The sequence below is a fragment of the Pimephales promelas genome, chromosome 22 (genome assembly GCF_988280905.1).
Source record: "Pimephales promelas chromosome 22, fPimPro1.hap1.1, whole genome shotgun sequence".
Classification (NCBI taxonomy): Eukaryota; Metazoa; Chordata; class Actinopteri; order Cypriniformes; family Leuciscidae; genus Pimephales; species Pimephales promelas.
In genome coordinates this window covers 24,287,507-24,314,672 of record NC_142790.1, presented here as the reverse complement: position 1 = coordinate 24,314,672, position 27,166 = coordinate 24,287,507, and the positions used below count along the sequence as shown (strand labels likewise).

The window sequence follows — 27,166 nt, the reverse complement described above, 5'->3', positions numbered from 1 at the left end:
TTTGCTTGTGCCCAGATAAGCTAAAGCCCATATTTAAACGGACTAACGCAAACACAGAATAGGACATCTGATAGTCTGAAAAAAAAAACAAATTTTTTAAAAATAATACCTCTCAGACTACATTTAACACTTTTAATGGCCTTAAATTTGACAATTTTGATTTATCACTTTTTAATACTTTTTAAAACCCCGCGGACACCCTGTGTCATGGACTCGTGTGCATTTGGACTCGGAATTGACTCGTACTCGAACATTTTTTTTTTAGGACTTATTCCCGAGTCCACTCGAGTTCAATTCAAAATATTTTTCATGATTATTAATGTATGTTAATAAAATATTTCTTTAAATTGATTGACACGCCCAGTGATTGGTGATTTTCTAGTGCGCAACTGCGCATTACAAATTGTAATAAAATTACTTTTAACACCACCTACTATGTGGCCTTTTAGTTTTTACCCTAAACTGATCACATTTTTTAAACTCTAAGTAAATTCAGTTAAAAAAAAAGGGATTTCTCTAAGTAAATAAAAGTAAATTAGGTAATCAACCCTCACTGGTCTCGGTCTCGACTCGGTCTCGAGTGAGGTGGTCTCGACTACAACACTGTCTGCAGTGTTTCACGTCACATTTAGTACCGGTACGGTACGCTTGGAACCTCAACAGACCAGGTACCATTTAAAGCGAGCCGAAGCGAGCCGTACCGTACCGTACCATGCAGTGGAAAAGCTCAACAAGTGAGCCGTTCCGAGCCGAGCCGTACCATACCGTACAATGCAGTGGAAAAGTGCCAAAGCATGCCGTACCGAACCGTACCGTACCATGCAGTGGAAAAGCGCCATCATTGATGAAGCTCTTCAACTTTCTGGAGAAAAGAGTTGACCAAGGCATCTATCCATCCATTCATCCATCCATCTATATAACTATCATTCTGAAATTCGATCTATTACTCTGATGAAACTGTTCATACATGGTCTTCCTGGTGAATCTCACTGAAGTATTGTTAGTTAATCTAGTTACAAGGCTGGTGGGAAAATCAGATCGATCACCAGGACCTCAGACAGCATGACCAGCTTTGCTGGGACAAACACCACTTTCACATTGAGAGGGAAAAAAAATCTATATTGTCTCTATTGAGAAACTGTCTTTGAAACACCACAGGCTTGCCTGGTCCAACACAAAAACCATCCGACATGCTCTTAATTTGCCCGAGGAGGAAAAAAACTCCACACATGAATACATAAACCCAGCAGCAATTTGATTCATCACTTCACTATTAAAATCCAGAGCAGAGAGCCCACTCAGAGTCGCTAAGACAAAAGCAACACAAAGAACTCATTCAGCCCCTCCGAACAGAAACCAAATGAGAAGACAAAGAAAAAGGAATTACAGATACTCATTCATTCAAAAAGCGTCCTTAACGCATCAACAGACATGAAGACATCAACATAAAGATAGTTAGCAGATACATAAAAAACACAGTAAGTTATCCAAACAGGCATTAATGAGGAGCCTGTGGCGGTATATCCATTACAAGTAGTAAAATGGGAGGGCAGATGCTTTGTCTTCCTAATAAGATTAGCCAGATCCATATGTAAAAGCCTGTATTATGCCTGAACAGGCAACACTATAGGTGATATTAATATAGTTATTCATGAGTTTCATGGACTGTGAAGCCCAAATTGCTACATGACAACGCATTTTTAATAATCCCTGAGAGCAGTTTAGAGATTTATATATTATTGTGGTTTCAATGAAACAAACAATGCGGCAATTCAGATCAGTTTGAATGATACTTCAGAGGACATCTGAAAAGTCACGTGGCAGCCGAGCAGAACTCGTGGAGGTAATAGGTCCCTGGGGTACGGTTCAGGGTTAGCTAAAGACTACATTTAACAGTTATTTAACTAACTTTAAGTGAGTGCAATGGAAATCTAAATGGATTAGGAGAAAAGAGCATTCACAATTAAATATCCAACATCGACCGATATCAATAGATTTAACAAAAACGTCTAATATCGCTAATAACATATACTGTATTGTGCATTCCTAGAATAACTCGATACTCAAGATACTCAATATCAATGTCATTCAAATATTACCAGATCATAAAATTGTTGTACAAATGACCTATAAATCACTTCTTAATCAAACCTAGTGGCAAATAGACACTCAAATTGGCACTGTTGAGTTAGTCAAAGTCCTCTAAAGATTCTAATGTGCTTCGCCACCTTTGGACACCAACACTGCGTTTCCCTTGTAATTGAAAAGAGACACCAAGTTATCTGTGATTGCAGGCCGACTGCAGGAGCAGCCGGTGAATGACGGTGGGCTGTGATAGCCCTTTTTTCTTGGGTTATCTAATTATCGGCTCGATAACCAGACTGACCTCTCACATTTAAGGAGAGAGGATCCGCCACCTAGACAGAGACGTCTAATAAGTCACAGCAGAGGTGGGTGGCACAAGAGAGAGAGACTGCTTTTGTAATTGCTCTTCTTATCCTTCATGAAGTAATGAAACTTAACATGCCAAAGCGCTTCCTTTTTCTTTTTTTTTTAGCCTGTGGTGATTGTGTGGAACAGGTGGGATCGGGTTACAAAGGTGGGTGGAAATGAACTGTCTTGCTTTCCGTTTCCCCCTTCCGAGCAGTCAGTTAAGAAACATGCCCGCATGAAACCTGTTAGAATTGCAAACAAATTGCTTAAGGTAAAGAAAAACAAACCCTCCGGCAACACTGAAATGCAACTTATTCATGTCAGCGGGCATGTTTTTAAATTGTATTTGTAGTGTGCACTTGCATTCTGAAGAAACCCTGAAGCTTTAAAGAGGCACAAAGGGTATAAAAAACAGGAACATTTATGCAGCTTTTTACATCTAAATAATGAAGCAACCTTCAACCAATATTCCCACTAAATGGGTTTGGATTATTTTGAACGTCTTTTCACAACTAAAAAAATGCTGTTTAGAAATGTCTGGTCTATATTCAAATTAAAAATCATATTCAAATGGTAAGCCGATGAGTGTTATGATGTTATGGTCAATAACCAGTAAAAAGATATTAAAATGTGACAAAATTTAGTCCGAACAAGTTACAAATAAAACAACTAAAAACTAAAATGAATCTTTTTAAATGCTTAAAGGAGTAGTTCACTTTTAAAAAAAAACTATATCCATGACATTCTTTCTTCAGTCGAAAAGAAATTAAGGTTTTTGATGAAAACATTCCAGAATTTTTCTCCAAATAATGGACTTCAATGGGAACCAAATGGTTCATGGTCCAAAAGACAGTTTCAGTGCAAACTGTTCAAAGGGCTTTAAACGATTTCGGACGATGAATAAGGGTCTTATCAAGCGAAACGATCGCTCATTTAAAAAAAATAACCAAATTTAAGTTTTATAAGCTCAAATGGTCACCTTGTGAGTCGCGTTCGAACTCTCCTGTCCAAACTCGTTTATCAAAATGAACGAATCTTTTTTTGTGTCATTTGGTTCATTCAACGAACGAAATGAACGAGTTGACTCTGAAAAGGATTCGTTCATTTTGATGAACGAGTTCGAACAGGAGAGTCACACAGAACAGAGTAAGACGACCATTTGAGCTTATAAAACTTAAACTTTGTTATTATTTTTTTTAAATGAGCGATTGTTTCGCTTGATAAGACCCTTATTCGTCGTCTGAAAGCGTTTAAAGCCCTTCGAACAGTTTGCACTGAAACTGTCTTTTGGACCTTGAACCGTTTGGTTCCCATTGAAGTCCATTATATGGAGAAAAATGCTGGAATGTTTTCATCAAAAACCTTAATTTCTTTTCAACAGAAGAAAGAATGACATGGACATCTTGGATAAAATATGGGGGTGAGTAAATTATCAGCAAAAGTTTTTTTTTTAAAACTCTTTTAAATTAGGCAGTGTCTAATGTTAATCTAAATATAAAAATAGGGCAAATGAGCACACACAATTACATTTCCAATGCTGGCTTACACTATATCCAAACGTTTTTTCAACATATTGTGCATTTTAACAGGTGTTTTGAGTCCGTATGCATAAGTGTGTATTTTAGCAAGGCTGGAACACTGTATTGACCCTTTACCAAATAAAAAAACTCCCACGTTGCTGCACACACAATTGTGGGTCAAATGGAGCAAATCAAACCCACGCACTTTAATTTCTATTTAATTATCTGTTACTGCAGTTCTGTGTTCTGCCTGCAAAGCCAAACATAAACATATAAATGAATGAATGATTAGCACACCTGAAGTTTCATTGTGCAGAGGAACAAATAACATGTATGCGACCAAACAAATTATATGTCTTTACAATGATGTTTACATCAACCATGCCCTGGATCTGTTCACTGCAAGCTAGTTTGCTGGCATCTCGCCATCCTCACTCCTTTTCCGTCACTTCCTCTGAACATGAAGTGCGAATCATCATCGTGTGTTTTAGTTAGACATGAAATATCTGCAGCTTCCTTTGGTTTAACCTCATCTTGATTGACGTGAGACAAGTTATTCCCCTTTTGTAAATGGTGATCCTGACGTTTGTCGTGGCAGAAGGCCGGGCCGCTGAGACGAATAGTGTCTGTGGCAGTGGAGAATGTCACACATCATGAGTTCATACTGCTGCCGACTAGTGCTGAGAGACTTCATTAACACTGGCACGCCACACAGGCTCTTCATGACAGCATATGGGATCCAAAGAAACAAGAATACACATTTTTCTAACAGGTTAACTCCACTAAACCACGAGGGAATAGTTCTTATGCAGCAATTTTTAGATAAACGGACCCTTAAGCACTTGAAAGTTACTCTTTTTTTTTTTTTTTTTTGCAAATTTTCCTTCACATGAAATCTAATCCATCTGGCCTACGGCATACATGGCTTCTCACTCAGGTGAGCCGCTAGAAAATGATAATACAAATTCAGTTGGAATAAAACCTAAAATGGAAATAGGAGAATGAAAAGGACATATTTTTCTTCCAACAAACCACATATATACCGCTGTGGCCCTGTGGTTAGTGCTCGTTGGGTTATGATGCTCATGTGGAAGTTGCTGGTTTGAATTTAACATGCAAAATGGCCTTATTCCCAATTATGCAATTACTCTGTATTGCGCATGTCCAATAAATAAATAATGGAAAAAAGTCCTACCTCAATGGCAAACTGCTGCAGTCCCCCAATGTTGATGGGTCCTTCCTCGGATGCATACAAGTTGCACCCCCCAACACACAAGTCTGAGGTGGGACACACCATCCCACACGTCAAACCTAGCGGGTTGTCTGACAAAATGGTCCGTGCCGCCCCATAATAATTCTGTGAACATCAACATAAAAATGTTTTTTAGATGCATCTAGATAGCTGTGTGTATGCTGTCAAAAAAGAATAAAGCTTTGACATTGCTTGCTTTTGAAAAGGCAAGTTTTGCTTCAGATATTTTGAATATTGAGGTTGTGTTATTGCGTTATTTATCACAAAAGAACAGTGACTTTTTTCCTTGGAATGAATGGTCGAAATCTTCAAAAATTGTAGTTGACTACAAACTAACTTGTATAATATGTTCTAATGTTTTACATAAAATTGAAAGTTATTATAAACTGTAATCAATACATATTATTTTCATTGGCATTTGTTTACTGTCTTTTATCATGTTTTCTTTTCTTATCTTATCTCTTGTGTGAAAATAAGATTTATAATGAGGCATCTCAGTCCATCTACATGGCTGGTCTTCTTATTGGAGAAGAACATGCAAAAAGAGAAAAAAAAATCAAACAATAGTGAACAAAATAAAGTGAGTAATATTTAGCTGGTCATGTGATCACAACAATATCTGCCCACCCAAACTGCTCCATCTAAAATAAAATGAAACAGCTTTTATTAGGCAGCTGAAATGACTTCATGTTTTAAACATCTTTCAAAAGTACTACTCATTTCTAACATTGAAAGTTTTAAATAAAAAAAAATCACTTTTAACACTTATATTCATATAAGAGGTTGAAGAAAAACTTTGTGATAGTACCACAGTACTCTTTTTTTCATTCTCTCCCTTCACTCTCTTGTCTAACAAGCCCATTCTGACAGTAATCACCCCCTGACTGACATGTGTCTAGTTCTGAAAAAAGCAGACAACATCTCTCTTCTTCAGACAGCCTTGAATTAAGGCCAGAACGCCTCAATGGTACTCTCTAAATTCGCAGAATGCGCGGTATGACGGAAACCTTGACAGAACAACGGCACAGAAACACGGTGTTGTTGCAGCGACACGCGTTAAAGACATTTTGCATGGGCTTTATTCAAAGGCTGATTGTACAAGTCAGTTTTCCTGCTTCGAATGAATGACTGATATTCAAATACACAGTTGAAATGAATCCATAAGAGCAGCTGTAGAGCAGCTTTAAAACGCTCCCTACAAAAGTCAAACAAATGAGCACAAAAACTCATTATTTCCTGCGAATAATTCACGGCATCCAACAGCAGATCTCTTATTAAAAGCATAACTCTAAGTTCACCACCGCAGTTCTGCACCGGCTATAGATGTCACAATTACGTCTTTTGCAATGGCAATGTCTGTCATCTTGATGAAGAGCTCAGGTCTGACCATAGACTGTAAAAAAAAAAAAAAAACTGGGGGTTCTGACATCTTGTGTGATGTTTTTAGTATGGATGGTATAATCCCTGTAGCGTGATGTGTTTAGCATATTTAGAATATGCCAATTCAACATTTTTGAATTGAGTTTCTTAAGCTGGGTGAAACACAAGCCATTGTACTTCTGAAAAGTGATGTATTTTAGAGACTAAATGAAATCAAGAACTGATTGGATCATGAAAAGGGAAAAGAGTTTTTGGTCGATTGTGGATAAATACTGCCCTCCTGTAACACTTTTGAGAAAGCTTTTTGACCCAGATGTGGCAAATCCCAATGGTAACTTCTTTTTAAAACTAACCTTATTTCTTTTTATTAAGCATTAAAGGGGCTATATGTAGAATTCAGAAACCCTTGTTATTTATTAGCGACACCGGTGGCCATTAAGTGAACTGCGGCCAGCGACTAATTGCTCGTGCAAACGTAACATCAGTGTTGTGCCTGAATGCGTTCATATTTTGGGGCGAACGTGAGCCTGATGAATAGTGGTGCAACGGATCATCATTGATCCGTGATTCGTTCGGATCAATGTCTTCGGTTCGGCACACACGTGATCCGCGGATTGATTATGAAAAAAAAAAAAAAAAAAAAGTGCGCATGTTGTTCAGTCAACACACAGCTTCGGCATAGCGAGCGGAGGAACGGAGAAGCTTGAACGCCCCGCGTCATTTCAGGGCTCCAGACTGCGACCAAAATTTGAGAGTGTGCCACTGAATTTTACATCCAGTCGCACATGTGCGACCAGTAAATTTGCCACACGTTAAACGCATGGTAAAGCGTGGAAGGGGCGCGTCAATGAATCCGTGACAAGAATTGCGCGTGTAAACGTCTGTGGGAAGGAGACGGAAACAAATATCACAAACTGATGTGCGTCTGAGCAATCAGCGATCTAGACATGTGCCGGTATTCGGTAATGCGATAAATCGCGGTAATGAATATGCACGATATTGTTATCGCGGGCTCTTCAAAATACCGTGGAAAATAATAGATTAGAATTTAGACTTTTAGAGCGCGCATTAGCTGCTTATTTTCCTTCAACCGCTCAAACACTGCGTGCTGCGCAGAACACGCGCGCACTCTGATGTAAACAATCCCCACATGTATAAGCACTGTGTGCTTGCGACAGTGCGCACTAGTCTAATGTAAACAATCCTCACATGATGAAGAAGCATGGCGGAACGCTCCCGACGATTTATCCCCGCAGGGCTGCCAACTCTCAGACATTCCGCTTGAGACTCAAGCTTGACTTTCAGACAGGACGCGGAATACGCGCGCGACGCGCAGGGATGTTTTGTTGCTGCGTCGACCTGCATCGACCACGCCGGTGTTAAAGTTCAAAATAGTTAAACTTTTTATTTGTAAAATAGCAAATCGCGTTGTATCTGAAGGGCAACGTTGAACCAGCGTCGCGCATTCCGCTTCCTGTCTGAAAGGCGCTTAACGCATTTGACACTTTTCACACAGAGAAAAATCACAGAGCAAAGAGGACACTGACACCGACAGACTAGACAGAGCAGGTTACTTTTGATATGAAAGTTGTTATTGATAAATTGAAGTTGATAAATCAGCTCTTAGGTTCTGATCACAGATCGTTGCTCCTCAGTTCAAGTAAACCGATCATCATCTTACTTTCGTTTTTATTTAAAGATACAGTATAACTTACCGAAAGGTATATTTACTTGTACATAATAACGATCAATCAGTCTTTCAAACACGGAAAGAGGTCAGTAACACTGCAGGAGAACAGTTGTGTCAAAACGTTACATTTACCTCAGAAAAACCATTTAATGACCAGCACATTAGAAAATAGCAAGGAGTAATTTGCTAAATATTATATTTAATTTCTCTCTGTATGTTTACAGCATTATGTGAGGGTTTTTTTTCTTGAGAAACATTAACAGACTGAGGCCTGCCTAATATTTATCCAAATGAGTCAATATTGAATTAAAACTGAAATCAAATCCAAGAATTTAATTGAATAATACAAACAGTAACCTACCAGTCATTGTACCATGTTGTCACTAAACTTTAAACAATTTGGTTTAGTTTACCATATGTTTTGAAAATCACAATTACACATTGATACAAGTTGAGGTTTTTTTTTGAGACCCACAATGCATCTGTTTTTCTTGAAATATAATTTCATTAAAATATCGTGATAATACCGTATACCGCAATAAAAGCTCAATCAATTAACCGCAGCATGAAAATTTGATACCGGCACATGCCTACAGCGATCTATCGACTCTTTAGTCGTTACCTAGCAGCGAATGCAAACAAAATGAAAGTGGAACGAAAATACGCCACTCATGATTAGGACCGTGGAGCAGCAGCAGCGATCCATTGACAAAATAAAGCCCCGAACTTGCCAGTCGCGGGCCGATCTCGCTCACGCAACACTGTTACCAGGAGATCCAGTGAAGAAATCCATTGAATTCGCCTCAGAATTAATAACATCAACACCACGAGATCCAGTAAGAAACATTTCGATTCGGCGCAGAGTTATAAACCAATCAGATCAAACAGCGCCGTTATCGTCACATAGCTCTCACCGCTCACAATTTAAAAGTGTTAGTAATCAAAAAGACAAAACCTATGTTTATTTGTCTTGTCTTGTCTTTTATTTTATTTTTTATTTTTTTGCTGATCCGAAAAATGATCCGATCCGTGACTCTGATCCGAGAAACGATCCGATCCGTGAGTTTTTTGATCCGTTGCACCCCTACTGATGAAAGTTACTGTGAATGTGTTCATTCTGGTGTCTGTGAACGCACGCTCTCTCAGTTTAATTTCGTACAATATGGTGCCAGATTTCTATAGAGCCTTCAAGGCAAAAACCTGGGTAAACCACATGTAAACAGGCCTTAATATGTAGCGAAAAAAACACCCAATCTGGCAACACCAGCCAGCAGTGTCGCGCCGCCGTCGACAAAGCAGCGAGTGAGGAGGCGTCGTATGATCATTTAAACGGATTTTATGACGAGGTCGGTGAGGGTGGGAAAAATCTTACATTTCTGTGCAAACTGCCCGTCGATAAAATTATTGTTGTCTGTGGTTGTATATGGATTGTGGCAATAATAATAATAAAAAAAAGCTTGCAACATTTTGAAAAACAGAACTATAAATGAACTAGATGATTTTTTTAAGTATGAACGATGAACTGAACTAGTTCATTTTAAAATGTGTGAACTGAACTTTGAACTAGATCATGTGGAAAGTGAACTTACCCAACACTGCGTAACATACAAGAGACCGAATGAGATACACTGCCGACACTGAAATACTGTTTACTTGTCTTTAACAATGTTTGAATTATATTAGCTAGTCCAGTTGTTTTTGTTGTAAAACCATAGGAAAATGTTAGGCTGTGGATTTTTGCTCATGGAAATAACAACAACAAAAAAAAAAAAAAGACAGAATAAATATGTTTGTAATAAATGTTTTGACATTTCTAGAATAGAAAACTGGGAATCAAAAAGAATCAATTGGGTCCAATTCTCACTATGAAGTAGCGCATATTACTAGGATATTTGCTGTTTATAAGTACTTATTAATTACATAGTAATGCCTTATTCTGCAAGACCTTATTCTACATCCCTTAATCCTACCCAACACCAAAACTTAACTACCTTGTTATCTATTAATAAGCAGTGATTAAGAGTTTATTGAAGCAAAAGTTGTAGTTAATAGTGAGAATTCTGCACTCATTTAAAGTGTAACCTAACTTGGCTGCCCATTGACTGTGTTAAATCTTGATCCTAAAGCATAGGATCCAAAAAAAAAAAAAAAATAGGATGAAATGCATTTCTTTAACTAAATAAACTACATGAAGAACTTGTGAGATAGAATAAGACTTTCATATGTAAGAAGTGACTTATGTAGAAGCATTTGAAATCCCAGGAGTCTGTTTGAAAAAAAAAAATCTAATCATCCCAAGAGCACACTACAAAAGGAAAGAGAAAAAAAACAACGCATGAAGAAAATGACATTTCATTTTCATACCATATGAAATGTAAACATTAATACCATAATAAAAAATGCCTTTCTCTGCAGAAGTATATTTGATATGAAAGTTACATATCTTATATTAGGAACCTGTTGTACAACGTAAGGGAAATATATGAAATGTGATGAGTTAGATAATAGTTCTTTCTGTTTGTTTTGCTGTTTGTTACTGGGCTGATGTATCCCTGATCTAGCTGGCTTTCTATATCCGGCTTTTAGAAGCTAAAAGAACCCATGAAATGAAAATAAAAGTTTTGTGGCTTTTCGTCCATGTCTGTTAGCATCTATATGCGAGTGCACTCCTTAACATTTGAGCTTTTTCTAGATATATGCATTTAAAATACTCTTTTTCTACCTGAACAAAAATGGACCGGAAATACAGATGACTCATCCTGTGCATAGAGCTATAATAGGAATTTATGCCCAATAAAATGCTTTTTAAAATGAAAATAACCCCTATTCCTAGTGTGACCTTCAACCAACTAGCAATAAGAAATAGCTAAACGTGTGTTTGCTAGATTACAATATAATGTAAACTAAAGGCTAAATAATTTAAAAAATAATAATAATTTAAGAACATTGCCTATTTAAAACAAAACAAAACAAAAAAGCCATTACAATTTAACATAACAAAATATGTTAAAGGAGTATATAATATATAATTTATTTTAAAATGGCCAACGGGGCTTTAGTTTATTATTATTATTAAAGGAGTTGTTCACTTTTCAAAAAAAACTTTTGCTGATAATTTACTCACCCCCATGTCATCCAAGATGTCCACGTCTTTCTTTCCTTCAGTCGAAAAGAAATGAAGGTTTTTGATGACAACATTACAGGATTTTCTCCGTATAATGGACTTCAATGGGAACCAAGCGGTTCAAGGTCCAAAAGACAGTTTCAGTGCAAACTGCAAACTGTTCAAAGGGCTTTAAACGATTTCAGACGATGAATAAGGGTCTTATCAAGTGAAATGATCGCTCACTTAAAAAAAAATAGTTTAAGTTTTATAAGCTCAAATGGTCGCCTTGCTCTGTACTGCGATGCACGTTCTTGACTCTCTTGTTCGAACTCGTTCATCAAAATGAACAAATCTCTTTCCGAGTCAATTCATTCGTTATGTTCGTTGAATGAACCAAATGACTCGGAAAAGAGATTTGTTCATTTTGATAAACGACTTCGAACAGGAGCGTCACAGAACAGAGCAAGGCGACCATTTGAGCTTATAAAACTTAAACTTTGTTATTTATTTATTAAATGAGCGATCGTTTCGCTTAATAAGACACTAATTTATCATCTGGAATCGTTTAAAGCCCGTTGAACAGTTTGCAGTTTGCACTGAAACTGTCTTTTGGACCTTGAACCATTTGGTTCCCATTGAAGTCCATTATATGGAGAAAAATGTTGGAATGTTTTCATCAAAAACCTTAATTTCTTTTCGACTGAAGAAAGAAAGACATGGACATCTTAGATGACGTGGGGGTGAGTAAATTATCAGCAAAAATGTTTTTTCAAAAGTGAACGACTCCTTTAATAATAATAATAAACTAAAGCCCGTTGGCCATTTTAAAATAAATTATATAGTAAATTACTTTAATACTTGTTCAAACTAACAAGAACATTCAAACTGATGGAAGTTCAGTTCCATAAAAATGGAGTAGAATCTGCAGGTTTCGTTAACATCTAACAGCGCACATGGCCTAGTCTGTGAAGGAGTCTGTACGCTCTTACAATTTGATGAAACATTACAAAATCAGAAGAATAATGCGCAATCAGACCAAAAACATTTATGAAGAAAGTCAACTTGTAGACAGGCAACATACCTTGTTTGCGATACTAGTAATGAAGGCCTTTATGTCCAGATTAGTCGGGCAGCTTTTCTGACACGGTGCATCAGCACACTTCAGACATCTGAAAGAAAACGAGATCATGCTTGAATTTCCTCACATGCAATGCTAAGTAAAGTTATTTACAGTAAGAACAGAGACTCGGAGCAGAACTTTGTGCCGTCGCCCCACTGGAACGGCACATTCCAGCCAATTACAAACACTCTACGGCACCCAGAGGAAATCAATCCCGGGCTTTTGTGCCGGAGGACTTTTCTCCCAGCAACTACATCTCAAAGACGCCATATTGATGACACACCAGTTTTGAATGACAAATAGGATCATTTGGAGCCGCCCAATTAAATATTCATGCCCAATCAGAATGGATGTGGTGCGTTTGGCCCCTGGATGTGAATGACGTGTGACAGGAGGCAGCCGACTGGGGCTGCTGGGAAACGAAAGAGGGCTCACAATCATTATTCCGCATTTTACAAACACACAGCTGTTTAAAAATGCACCACACTAATGACTTCAGATGATGTATCAGTAATTTGGAAGAGTGCTTTTTCCTTTACAATGAGCAGAGGAGGGGGGAGACGCGCACCGGGAACGGAGCAAATCGAGGCAGGAAAGGAGACACGGAAACAAGAAGGGGGGAGAAAAGACTCCCCGTCGTCTTCGACGTGAAGCGCACAACTTGTGTGTGTGTGTGTGTGGAAAGAAAAAGCACACAAAAGCTCATGTAACACCTGCACGTTTAGATTCACGCGCAGCTGGATGCCCATAATAATCCCGTTTCACTATTCTCCAAGCTCAGCGCGGACTAGAGTGCACAAGGCTGCCATTAATACCACTTACCGGGGTGACAGTGGGGTAATTACTGTAGTGCAGCGGCCAGGTACCGACGCCACAGAGGACCACACAACGCTACCGTCCCAGTCCCGCTTTTATCAACCAGGGTGGCTGATCATAATGTGACATTAGTTTTGACCTGCTTTTCTTTTATTTGATCATAAATTATCCTTAGCCTCAAGGATTAGGGATATTGCAGGAGTCTTCGTCTGGGAGAGGGTCTGGAGTGGGCTTTGACGGTGAGATGAAGGCTAGTCTCGGAGGATGCCGGGCCTATCGCACTTCTGATCTGCACAGAGATGATTAATACAGAGAGGGGACACCGAGCAGCTGCGGGAAGACATAAAGCCACACTCGCAGAAATATTTCTCTCGCTCTCGTTCCTCTCTGCTTATTGTGAAGGAAAAGGCAGTCTTCCAAATCAGCGATATATCATCTGTTATGATCATCGCTGTGTGCTTCTTGCAAAATATGCATGTAGAACATGAAACGGTGCAGTGGTTCATATTCAGCTTCCTGTACAATGAATACGTTAGCCCAAATGTATTAACGATCATGTATCATGTATCTATACTCTAAAGGTTAAATCAACCATTTCCTCAGTCCATCCAGACCATTTATTGAAACAAATATATGGTAGTGATTATGACTTGTAATTAGGGTTGGGTATCGTTTGAATTTGAACGATTCTGATTCCGATTCCGATTCCTTGTTTCGATTCCGGTTCCTAACGATTCTCGATTCTGATTCTTTTAAGAGGCAGGGTCAAAAAAGTTTAGCTAACCTTGCTAACCAACGGCCTTTCTGAAGGAAATACTCCTTCTGTAAAAATACTCCTTTTGTCACTAATTTAGCATTTTGCCGAGATTTCGTTATTTTTAGAAAAGTGAAGCCACACTTTGGATCGCCGACATAAGGTACTCATGTTCGACTCGCGTGGTTATGCCAACACTTCCGGTAGACGCTTCTTCGTTGGTGTTGTTCGCGGTTTCTTCTTCCGCTCGGCGGATTGTGAATATCGAAACTAGGAATCGAAATTTTTACTTTTGAACGATTCCGGGAAAAACGAAAAGTTAGTCTCGGTTCCAATCGATGCTCGATTCTCGATACCCAACCCTACTTGTAATAGTTTGAAGTATCATCCAGAAAAGTAATCAAATGACATTTATTCAGCTGATTGTCTTCATAATTGAACATCAAAATATTTTTTTTAACCATAGAAAACACTTCTTAACTATAGCAACTGTTTAATATTTCCACAAAATCATATTTTCTTTAAAAAATTTCCAGCATCATTACTCCAGACTTCAATGTCACATGATCCTTCAGAAATCATTTGAATATGCTGATTTGCTACTCACGAAACATTTCTTATTTTTGATGTTGAAAACAGTTGTGCTGCTTACTATTTTGTGAAAAATGTGATACATTTGTTTTCAGAATTCTTTGACGAATAAAAAGTAAAAAAAAAAATGTAAAAAAAAAAATGTAACAACGTAAAAGGCTTTACTGTCACTTTTGATCAATTTAATGCATCCCAAATGAAAGTATATTAGTATATTACCAAAATAAAATATACAGGGGTTGGACAATTAAACTGAAATACCTGGTTTTACAACACAATAATTTGTTAGTATGGTGAGGGCCTCATTTGGCATCCAAATACAGCACCAATTCATCTTGGGAATGACAGATAAAAGTCCTTCACAGTGACCGGAGGGATTATGGGCCGTTCCTCTTCCAGAACAGTGTCCAGGTCACTATATGATGCTGGTGGACTCGCTCCTCCAAAACACCTCAATAATATTTAGATCTGGTGACTGTGCATGTTCAACGTCACTTTCATCTTTGTGTTGGTGCATGATCATGCTGATACACGGTTTGAGCATCAGGTGCTCATGATCCTCCAGAAGGGTTTGGTAGTCCTCGGCAGTGTCGTGTCCATCAAATACTCAGGATTGTCATGATATTGGAGCTCAAACCATCACTGATCCACCCGTGCTTCACTCTGAAGATTGGCCGCCAGGCATATAGAAGTGAAACCTCCAACATTGGCCAGTGTTTCAGTTTCATTTTCCAACCCCTGTAAATATATTTGAAGACCTTGCAAAATTGGAGTTTTGTGGCTTTTAGTTCATGTCTCCAAAAGTCCAATCCCTTAAAGTATAGACCATTTTGCAAGATGTAAACAACACTTGTCCAGAAACACTTCCTGTTTCAGTTTGTAAATGGTTTCTCTATTTCAAATGCAAAGAAAACCTCTTAAAGATGTTTGTTTAACTTTTTGATTCAGTTGTATATGTTCTGTTGGTTGTATTTTATGCCTACGTTTATGTAGTGTTAAAAAACTGAAACAGGAAGTGCTTCTGGACCAGTGTTGTTTACATCTTGCAAAAAGGTCTATACCATGAATGTGCATTGCACAGGCCTTTAGATATTCTGTTCTCACTGAAAACCCCTTATTAGTCGACCTGTAGAATGACATCACAGCCACGTCCACATGTAGAAATCAACACCTATTCATTATTCTGCAACTTGGCTTGCCCTAATGAGCAACAGTGTGAAATACTCCGGTTTAGCCAATCATAACAGAGGACATTTTCACATAGAATCCTGCAAGGTACTTCAACAAAAAAACCTGCTCGTTTATTTCTAATGTCGGGTCCACATTGAACTATTTTAGTCCCGATTTTCGCTCGCCAACAGGTTTTGTGAAATCTCAGAAAATTGCCAAAATCACAGGCACCTTTTTCTCCTTTTCGCAGCAAATCAGCGCAGACAATTTGGATCGCGACCTTCTCGCAGGCTATAATTTTTAATAACACATATAACATGATATTTTAATATGATATATAACATATATCATTTTTAATAACAATTTCGGTCTCATGCACGCTTGATCTTGCGTCATTTTCTTATCACTTCTCACGTGTGTTTGTTTCACGTGTGAAATGAAAATTGTGGACCAGACAGAAGTTGTCAGCGATTCTTTCTGTTGTAAAGTCATGCAGTGTGAAACCTCCTGTCGCCGAGCCATCGTCGAGTGTGAACACGCCAGCAACCGAATGTTACCCCAGATAGTCATGCAATGTGAAAAGAACAGTAACCCGACAACTTTGAAAATCGTGCAGTGTGAAGTCAGCATAGTCAGTTTTCAAAACTAAATGAAGACTGTTTTGGTGCAAAAAACCTTGACTAATAATATAAAGTTGACATAATGAAAAGCTAAAAAATGACCCAGGAAACAGCTGTTCCACGGCAGGTCAAAACCGTATGAACACATTGATAAATATGAGACCCAACAGATCAAACTGAGGACCTGTGAGAGGGGCACCTTCAGTTGATGATTGCCGAGTGTTTTTGTCTCTCTTTTCAAAAACTATAGCGGGGGTGGGGGGAGAAAACGAGAAAGAGTGAGAATAAAATAACCTATTCCCTCCTCTGACACGCCGGGGCTCTGCGCTATGACTGTGGACAGGAATACCATTGTCTTTTTTTCTCCTCCCAAGGTAACATTAAAGACACGGCACATCCAGACACATTTTAGACCCTCATCCGTCTCCCCTGGCCAGCAGCCCAAGCGCTTAGCAAATGTCAACAGAAAATAATGCACACACGAAGGCAATCTTATTTGTTCAAGAATTGCTCTAGGTCACAGCAATTCAGCTGGGCTTTGAGAGCGGCGCTCAGGAAAAGACTGCCTAGCGGTGCAGTGCATTAGATACAGTGCGGTGGCTTTTCTGAGCTGTAACACAATCAAATGCATACACAATTTTTTTTCTCCTTTCTTTGCTTTCTGTATTCTTTATTACCCTCCTAAAAATAATCCAGTGCGTTCAAATGAAAGGAGCTGTTGATTAGAGGACCACTGCAAGCGGATTTATTCTCCCGCCTCTTTCTGCTTCCTACCTTATCGTTTTACTTGAGTAATAATCTAGCGTTTGAATGTTTTCCATGATGAGAGTATTATGGGGTTCTAGAAAGTGCAGTAAGCTAATCTCCCAATTCATTGTTTTCATTATATCTGAACCAAAATGAACCCAAAATGGAAAAGTACAATTCAATAAAAACCTAGGCCTCCCAGGATTTGCCATTTTAATGACTGCTTACCTTTATGAATTAGTTGTCGCCACAAATTCAACTCTTCACTTTTTCTTGAAGAAACTAATAATTCTGTTCTTAATCTTGGGGTTGGGGCAAATTGTATCTTTTAATAAGGTTTTTTTTTTTTTTCCAGCAATACAACAAAGGATTTAAAATCCCTGCCGAATGCAGCACTGAAAGAATCTAGAGTAGAAGAAAAATGCAGAGAGAGCCAACAGCTATTCATAAAATGGATGGATGGACAGATGGATGGACAAAGTATATTATATACTGGACGGATGGATGGAAGAACAAAGTACATTATATACTGGACAGATGGATGAATGGAGGGATGGATGGGCGGACGAATGGATGGACGGATGGACAAAGTATATTATATACTGGACGGATGGATGGAAGGATGGAAGGATGGATGGATGGATGGAAGAACAAAGTATATTATATACTGGATGGATGGATGGATGGATGGATGGAAGAAAGAATAAAGTATATTAAATACTGGATGGATGGATGGATGGACGGACAAATTATATTATATACTGGATGGATGGATGGATGGATGGATGGACAAACTATAATATATACTGGACGGACGGACGGATGGATGGATGGATGGATGGATGGATGGATGGATGGGCGGACGGAAGGATCGATGGACAAAGTATATTATATACTGGACGGATGGATGGAAGGATGGAAGGATGGATGGATGGATGGATGGAAGAACAAAGTATATTATATACTGGATGGATGGATGGATGGATGGATGGAAGAAAGAATAAAGTATATTAAATACTGGATGGATGGATGGATGGATGGATGGATGGATGGATGGATGGATGGATGGATGGATGGATGGACAAACTATAATATATACTGGACGGACGGATGGATGGATGGATGGATGGATGGATGGATGGATGGATGGGCGGACGGACGGACGGACGGACGGATCGATGGACAAAGTATATTATATACTGGACGGATGGATGGAAGGATGGATGGATGGATGGATGGATGGAAGAACAAAGTTAATTATATACTGGATGGATGGATGGATGGAAGAAAGAACAAAGTACATTAAATACTGGATGGATGGATGGATGGACAAAGTATATTATATACTGGACAGATGGATGGATTGATGGATGGATGGGCGGACGAACGGATGGATGGACAAAGTATATTATATACTGGACGGATGGATGGATGGATGGATGGATGGATGGATGGATGGATGGATGGAAGAACAAAGTATATTATATACTTGATGGATGGATGGATGGATGGAAGAAAGAACAAAGTACATTAAATACTGGATGGATGGATGGATGGATGGATGGATGGATGGATGGATGGATGGAAAAAGTATATTATATACTGGACGGATGGATGGATGGATGGATGGATGGATGGATGGATGGATGGATGGAAGAACAAAGTATATTATATACTGGATGGATGGATGGATGGAAGAAAGAACAAAGTACATTAAATACTGGATGGATGGATGGATGGATGGATGGATGGATGGATGGAAGAAAGAACAAAGTACATTAAATACTGGATGGATGGATGGATGGATGGATGGATGGATGGATGGGCGGACGGACGGATGGACAAAGTATATTATATACTGGACGGATGGATGGAAGGATGGATGGATGGATGGATGGATGGAAGAACAAAGTATATTATATACTGGATGGATGGATGGATGGATGGATGAATGCTATTCAATTGTTGCTGTTTTTAACAGTCTTTTTTAAACTAGTGGTTAATTGCAGTGCAAATCCAATTTGCAATCTTTTCCCTCCTCTTTTCTCCATTTATTCTCTTCTGTACTATCCTAAAAAATAAAAATAGAAACTCTAAACTTCAAATCAAAACAAATATTAAAAGTGCTTCGTTTTACAACACAATGTTAACTCCTATCCAAGGCACAGGCTGAACTAGGAGTATGCAGTGTTGAATATTTCTTGTCCGATAGACACAGCTGTGTCAGTTTGCTCGGGCATCTGGATGCAAGTTTAATGATGTCAGCAATGCAGCTCAGCTGGGGACAGGTGGGAAGAGAGCGCCAGGTGAGGTGAGATTACTCTGTGCACTGAGGGTTAGGACAGCGGCCGTCAGAACTGTCAAAACCACCCGGCCCGGGTCTGTCTGGGATCAGGGGGATAACCAACAGCTGCAAACACAGCACACTGAAAAATGAAGAGAGACCTGCATGGCTCTGTGTGTGTGTGTGCGCACAGATCTCAGCCTGAAGCATCATATGCATTTGATTGACACATCACTCAAAGCTGTCATTTCAGTAAAAGGTGTAGCCCACGTTATAGATGTTCAATTTCCCTAATCCAGCTGTAGCTAATCTAGCTATAAAAATGCCCATGCAGTTGACAAGAACACACCGTTCACACTATTTTCAAGGATGCAACCATCAGTCAGAAATCCCCTTTTCCCCTTTGGTGTATTTAAAGTTAAACCGAATCAAATGTCTGGCTACTATGGTGATAGGAGAATGTAGGATCTGTCAAAGTGGACGAGTGAGGTTAAATGTACATGCCTGCTTCACGGTTTCACCTGTCATCTTAATTGACACTTGTGTTTTTGACCAATTAAAGACTCTCAGATGGTCCAGTGAGAGCAGGCCTTTGCACTGATACTACAACATTGTTTGTAGTTATGATCAGATATCAGACAACATACAAATCACGAATATAAGTTTTACTTCGGGCTGTTGAATGCTTGATTCTGATTGATTGACAAGCATTCCAAGGTGGGCAGTTATTTGATAGGAAATGCACGAGAAACGCATGGCTAAAGTAGTTCCAGGACGGTTTTGACCGCATTACAGTTCCATATCACTTCGCCAAATGTATTCAGTTATATCAAAGTTACTTACAGCCTAAAACAGCAAATGAACTAAAAGGACATTGAAATATAACAAACAGTAAAAATGTCAAACTACCAAAATTACATTTAGGCTATATATAAATTATAAATATTAAATTTATTTATATATTAAATTACAAAATTATATATATAATTTATTATTTATATATATAACTATCCCCTACATATCCTGTATATATTTATATTTATTTATTAGCTCAATGTTTAATTAATTGCCATCGCTTTATAAAAAAGTTTTTTTAACACACTTAAAGACATGAACCAGCATTATTTAAGAGGCTGTACTTGTTCACTACCTTAATATTCCAAAATTTTCAGCAATACTACTGTATATTTATCAAAATTACATTTCTAATATACAATCTGCTAACAATCCAAAATATACACATTTGAAAGGGTATAAATAAAACAATAAATAATATTTACTTCAACGATTTTAGAGTACTACATTTAGTCAAATTAAAATATAAAATTAAAAGCACTTATAATTAAAAAGTATAACTTAAAAGTAAAAAAATTTACACAACATTTAATAAATACTATATTAGTATAGAAATAATACTAAAATAACACTGTTTTATTAATAAATACCATGATAGTATATAAATATTACTAAAACAACACAGTTTTTAGGGTGGTTAACCTCAAATTCGGATGTCTATGGGGTTGTTTTTAAATTGTTTAATCATTTTTGGAGTAAAAACCTTCCATGTCTGATTCCATAAATCATTCATGCCCATTACAGTGTGTGATAAGAGACACTGTGAAGTTTTGTCCAGAAAAAAAGCGACACTCGTTTCAGGATTAACTGAAGAAAAATTCACTATTTTGAAAAAGAAAAAAGAAACCCGCAAAGGCCCTGATGTCATTTTGAAGGTGAATCTTCAGCCTTGATCCCTGCGCTCGAGGGGGTTGAATATATAAGCGCTCTCCCCTACAGTGGAGCATTGACAAAGGTCACCTGAAGTCCTCTCAAGGTCCGGACCATTTGAAATTCAATTGAAATTCATATATCTATTGGATGTGTGTGGAGATGCTTTAAGGGCAATGTTTACCCTCAGCCAAGTTCATCACTCTCTCTCCGGAGTGACAGAGGGGTTAACGACGCCCGGCGCGCGGCCCGGTGGACAATCAGAGCAAATCAGAGCGCAGACGGATGACTGCCGTTACATCCGTGTGAGTCATAAGCTTGCGTTTAGGGAACGGGTGGCTATCCCTCAGCGTTGTGACAGTACGGGCGCGGTTTTGCTGACTGATACGGAGAGAGCTTTGAATAATACGAAGCGCTACAGGAAGCGAGGCATGGCCGAGCATTCATTAGCCCCTCCACTAATGCTGCGACTGGACACCGTACCCGTGACCTTCACTGTGACCTGTGAGACCACATCCACTCGACACCTGGGGTCTGAGTCTGGAAATCAGTGCCTGGAGCTCGAAAAAGAATTAAAAAAGATCTTGCTTGCTTAGATAACAGGTGCTTGCCTACGACATCTTTCACTCTTTCTCTTGCTGAGTTTACAGACACACTCTGCAGGAAAGTGCCATCTTTACAGGAAAAGGAAATAAGTTTAGCTTGCTGAAACAGACAAACTCCGAGCTGATCTATATTTGTTTTCTACTCAAGGCATTTTTTATCTTTCCCAGTGTCTGAAATTATCTTCTATTTTTTTTCCAGTTTAACAAGTTAAAAATATTTAACGCAATTAATGCAGCATCAAATTTTGCCCGATCATCGTTTAGCTAGTGTAACATTATATGATCACGCTCTTATTTATGCAAATGCTTTTAAACCATTCAATCGCGATAAAACACAAAAGAGGACTGTACTGCATTCAGTTCTCGTTCTCACTTGAATGGACAAAAAACACACAAAATGAGGCCAAAATCACCATTTTGTCGGGCAATCTTGTAAGCACAGTCTTAAATGAATTAAATAAAGTCTTAATGAGTGTAGAGATGTGAGTAAATGTGCGTCATGTGCGGCAGGTCTTAAAGTGACAGCAGCCTAATAAACCTCCTGCTGTTAGTCATTAATGTTACTTAAAGAAATGAAAGTTACTTAAAAAAAATCACTCACTTCTCTTGACTGAATAACTTTTGTAGCTTTAATAAGCATTATTCTATGTTTAATTTATAATTTATGCAGTGAAGACTGAAGGGTTTGATAACTTTATTCAATTTCTGTATATTTCCTACCTGTTTACAAGATTACAAGGGTCAAAATCAATGAAAGCAATAACTTTTTTTGTGCTCTTTGACAGGGCAAGTAAAAATCTGAACTCAACTGGTGTGACTGGGCCAATAGAAAAAAATCCTTAGCGTTGAGCCTCGATATATTAAAGTGCACAGGTAAATATGACATTTATAACACTGGGTTTGTGTGAAGATTGTTTTAAGTTCACTTAAATTAAAAGTTTTTTTTTTTCAAGCCTGATAAAGGTTAAAAAAAATATTACTTTCAATTATACTGAAAACACCACCAGAGTTGGTGGTGGTCCCCCTTCTACAGTATGTGAAGTGCTTTGAGTGCTGAGAAAAGCGCTATATAAATGTAATGAATTATTATTATTATTATACTGTAATGCTGAATGGCTATAATTAATGGCTAAAATTGAACAGAAAAAATTCATAGAGACATCAGTAACAGTATTGGTATAGGCGATACTGGCCTTCATTTATGAAAAGATGACATTAAACAAATATTTAACATACAGTCTATATGTTGTTCTACATGAATTCGGAGTTTCTATGTGAAAAGATTATAATATAACAAAAATGGGATTAATCGCAATAAATTAAAGAAATATATTCATCAAAGAATTCTGGGGGGAGGGAACAATCAGCAGTTTTAAACATCAATTATTAAAGGGAAATGTTTCTCGAGCACCAAATCGGCATATTAGAATGATTTCTGAAGGATCACGTGACACTAAAGACTGAAGTAATGTTGCTTTGAACAGATTAAATATTCAGAACAGAAATAAATTACATTTTAAATTAATAGTAACAATATCACACAATATTACAGTTTTTACTGTATTTTTGATCATATAAATTTAGCAAACTTTTGAATGTAGTGTAAATCTAGCGCTCAAAAGGTGTGTGAACCCAACTCACGACTTGAACGTTAAATTGGGCTCTTAATTTTCCCCAGCAAAAGAAAATTGAGTACACCAGGTGTGCCACACCAGAAGAACAGTTAAGCTATGTTATATTGCTTCCTTTATCTTTGAGAGCGTAAGACAAGGATCTGCTACTTTCCCATTTCCATCAGGAGATTAATGACATGATTGCCTAAATTTATTCTCCTGCACTTGTTTTTAGGCAAAAGGTTTCTGGATATTCATTCTGAAGGTCTGCGGAGTGATTTGTGCGGTGTGAAATTGGTAAAGTGTAGCTAACCTTGTTAACTTCCTCAATTAAAGTCATGTCGCAGGCTTATTTCCGTGTGATTATGCGCTGAACGCCCTGGAACAGGCGTAATTGAGGAAAGGAACCTTTTCCATCATCACCAATCTGTGCCTCACCTCAGCCACCCTGCCAGCCAACCACAGGGTCAGATATAAGCTCGGTTCCTTTTTTTCTAGCATTTCTAATCATATTATCCTTCTATTTTGTTTTTGTCTTGTTAATTAGCAGGTAAAATCGTTTTTACTTTGGCAGACTGAGGTGGGCAACAGCGTGACATCAGATGAATCCCATGAGACAAAACCACACTTCAATTTGATTTCACCTGCAAATCCTTCATAACTTATTATACTGTTTCTTGCATCTTATAGAACTATTAGATTGTTACAACTTGAAATTTGAGGCACACAGACGTCAATGTATTGGCATTTACATTTGCATGTATGAGCACGCTCCCGTATATGCATGCCGTCATAACCTTTGCCATATATTCAGCCAATTACCACAACCTGGCAATAATTCATAAGGCTGGCAACTGACGGATAATTTTCCATGAAGGGAGTTTAATTAATTGCTTTTTTTGTTGCTGTTTGTGCATCCCTGATGATGTATTTATCTATGAGCCGCTTAAATATTGCTAGGAATTATGTTCATATACATGCAGTTCACTGTAATCCTCCTCGATCTCTTCTAATGAAGCTAAGCAGATTAGGAGAGATTTTTATAACGCTCACTGCGAACACCGGATTCTGTCATCTCAACACACTCCTCAATAAATCTATTCTTGCACAGTGGATCAGTGAGATGAAAGTGGATGAGAAATTAATTTAATACTCTTATTATTTTTTAAATATACAGGACTTTAATGTAGTCACTTTAAAAGCTACTTTATATTCAAAGAAGTTGTAGGCTGTCCAAAGAACGAACGATGATGAACAACCTGCTTAGCTATTTTAGTGATGATGAGGTCACTGCGCTGATTTAAAGATTCCTGTCACCACATGACCTAAATTCTTTAAGTGCCACGTAATCTGAACAGCTCAACTAAATTCCACCGTATTTTCTAAAAAAAAAAAAATTTAATTTCAATGGCAGAAATGATTAAAAACTCAACAGGTCTCACTGTATAACCTCTAATATCTAAGTGCCATGACTGACTAGTCAGTCCGCTGACTAGTCACCGTTTTATCTAAAGTCCTAATAAATGACTGAACTAATCCTCACAAACTTAACAGGTCAACTAAATGCCACCGTTTTACCTAAGTTTCCCTTTAAGTAACATAAATGACTGAACAAGTCATCAAAAAACTAAACAGGTCAACTAAATGTCACAGTATAACCTAAAATCTTTAAGTGCCACAAATGACTGAACTAGTCGTCACAAAATAAACAATCAACATAATTCTACTGTTTTTATCCGAGTGATGAAACTTTATCCAGATGACATTTTTTCTGAGAAAATTCTTATGTTGGTCATACTTTCAAAAAGTAAGATCTGTGATTCCAACAGCCTAGGGTTGGGTATCGAGAATCGAGTATCGATTGGAACCGGGACTAACTTTTCGTTTTTCCCGGAATCGTTCAAAAGTTAAAATTTCGATTCTTAGTTTCGATATTCACAGTCCGCCGAGCGGAAGAAGAAACCACTGAACAACACCAACGAAGAAGGGTCTACCGGAAGTGTTGGCATAACCGCGCGAGTCGAACATGAGTTGCTTACGTCGGCGGTCCAAAGTGTGGCTTCACTTTTCTAAAAATTAATGAAATCTCGGCAAAATGCAAAATTTGTGACAAGTATTTGTGACAGAAGGAGTATTTCCATCAGAAAGACCGTTGGTTAGCAAGGTTAGCTAAAATTTTTTGACCCTGCCTCTTAAAAGAATCGGAATCGAGAATCGTTAGGAACCGGAATCGAAACAAGGAATCGGAATCAGAATCGTTCAAATTCAAACGATACCCAACCCTACAACAGCCGCACATTCTCCTCAACACATTGGTTTCATCCACGCTGTGCCGTGCCGAGGCACAACCCACGTAAAGTTGATAATTCCACGAATAACTGCAATTGCAGATTTCGAACAGAGATGGCGACAAAGAGGAAAAACTACGGACTGCAGCTTTAATGAAAAACTAATCTCATCTTCTGCCCAAACATCTGTCAGGTGAACTGTATATGTGAAAAAGCTGTTTCCATTGCAGTTTTGCGAAATATTCCTTTTTCAAATTGCCTGAAAAACCATGCGAGCAATATATGGGAGTTTTCGCAGAATTGACGTGTTTCCATTGGGCGTATTTTCAATTAGCAATTTGAAGGGTAATGGAAACGCGGCTACTGTTTATGAATTATGGGGATTAGAAAAAAGAAGTGGGTGGATATTTACCATTATAGGCTGGCTGTTTACACAGGTGTTCAAACACCTCATAAAAGTGAATTTTGCATAATAGGTCCCATTTAATTCTTTGTTGAAGTGGCAGAAATGAATAAACTCATCATCAAACACTAGCATTTGATCTAATGCCACAAGTGACTGGACAAATGAGTTATAATATGTCAACGCTGAATACATAGTGATAGTTTGTATAGAAGTATGAGCAATTATACTAGAGGTGCTGCCTTTGCACTAAAGAGAAAGAGACAAGCATAAACACCACGGCCGATAACGTGCTCCAGAGAGTCAAATTAAACATTGACAGGTTAGCCGAGCGCGGTTTGTTCTGACGCCATATAGCTGATCTGGAGCCCTAAGGGACGTCTTCTCCTCGCACAAATGAATACCTTCGAGAGGCTGACTGAACGCTAGCAATAAACTCATTTGTTCCCCAAATAATGAAGAATGACTTCCCCCAATCACCCACGACCACCACCACCACCAGTACTTTGGTCTGCGCCACATCTGTGACTGTTGCCATGGTGACCTGGTCTTACCTCACCGCTTCCCGAAGTGCTCCACGCTCACTCAGAGTCGTGTGTTTGATGTCATCAAAATTGTTCTCTAGCTTCACGCAGCTCTGCAAGAGAGAGAGAGAGGGAGAGAGAAATGAGATGACAGAGGAGGCGCTGTTATTTGTTTGGATGTTTGCGTGTGCGCAGTACATCGCATTGATTGGGGCTGTTACACAGGCTTTGAACATAATCCACTCAAACTTCATCAGCGAGACTGTTCCTACATGCTTGTAGCGCACTGCCATGGCTGTGCACCGTGATTCATCGGATGTGACACGGCCAACTCATGGGCTGGTGCAAAATGTCGAAGCGTGCTGGAGCTCGGACTGCGGTTGTCATGGTAATCGACCTCTCTCTAGCCCCTGACCCCTGAAGGTAGGTGCGGAGTTTGAATGAAACGTGCTGGTATGGACAAGCAGGTGATTACAAGGAGACACAATTTCCGCTCCCCGGTACTCCAGATTTAGACTACGTAAT

At 38.4% G+C, this 27,166-nt stretch overlaps 1 protein-coding gene across 2 annotated transcripts in view; it reads right to left on the bottom strand.

Moving 5' to 3' along the window:
• Positions 1-27,166, bottom strand: part of dpyda (dihydropyrimidine dehydrogenase a) — a 185,925-nt gene that overhangs the window by 128,464 nt on the left and 30,295 nt on the right. For both annotated transcript variants that reach the window (XM_089125664.1, XM_039670887.2), the window contains exons 3-5: positions 26,672-26,754; positions 12,463-12,550; positions 5,149-5,310 (exon numbers count right to left, since the gene is read on the bottom strand). In XM_089125664.1, coding sequence (XP_088981790.1) covers positions 5,149-5,310; positions 12,463-12,550; positions 26,672-26,754 — 333 coding nt within the window. The remainder of the gene's footprint in view (positions 1-5,148; positions 5,311-12,462; positions 12,551-26,671; positions 26,755-27,166) is intronic.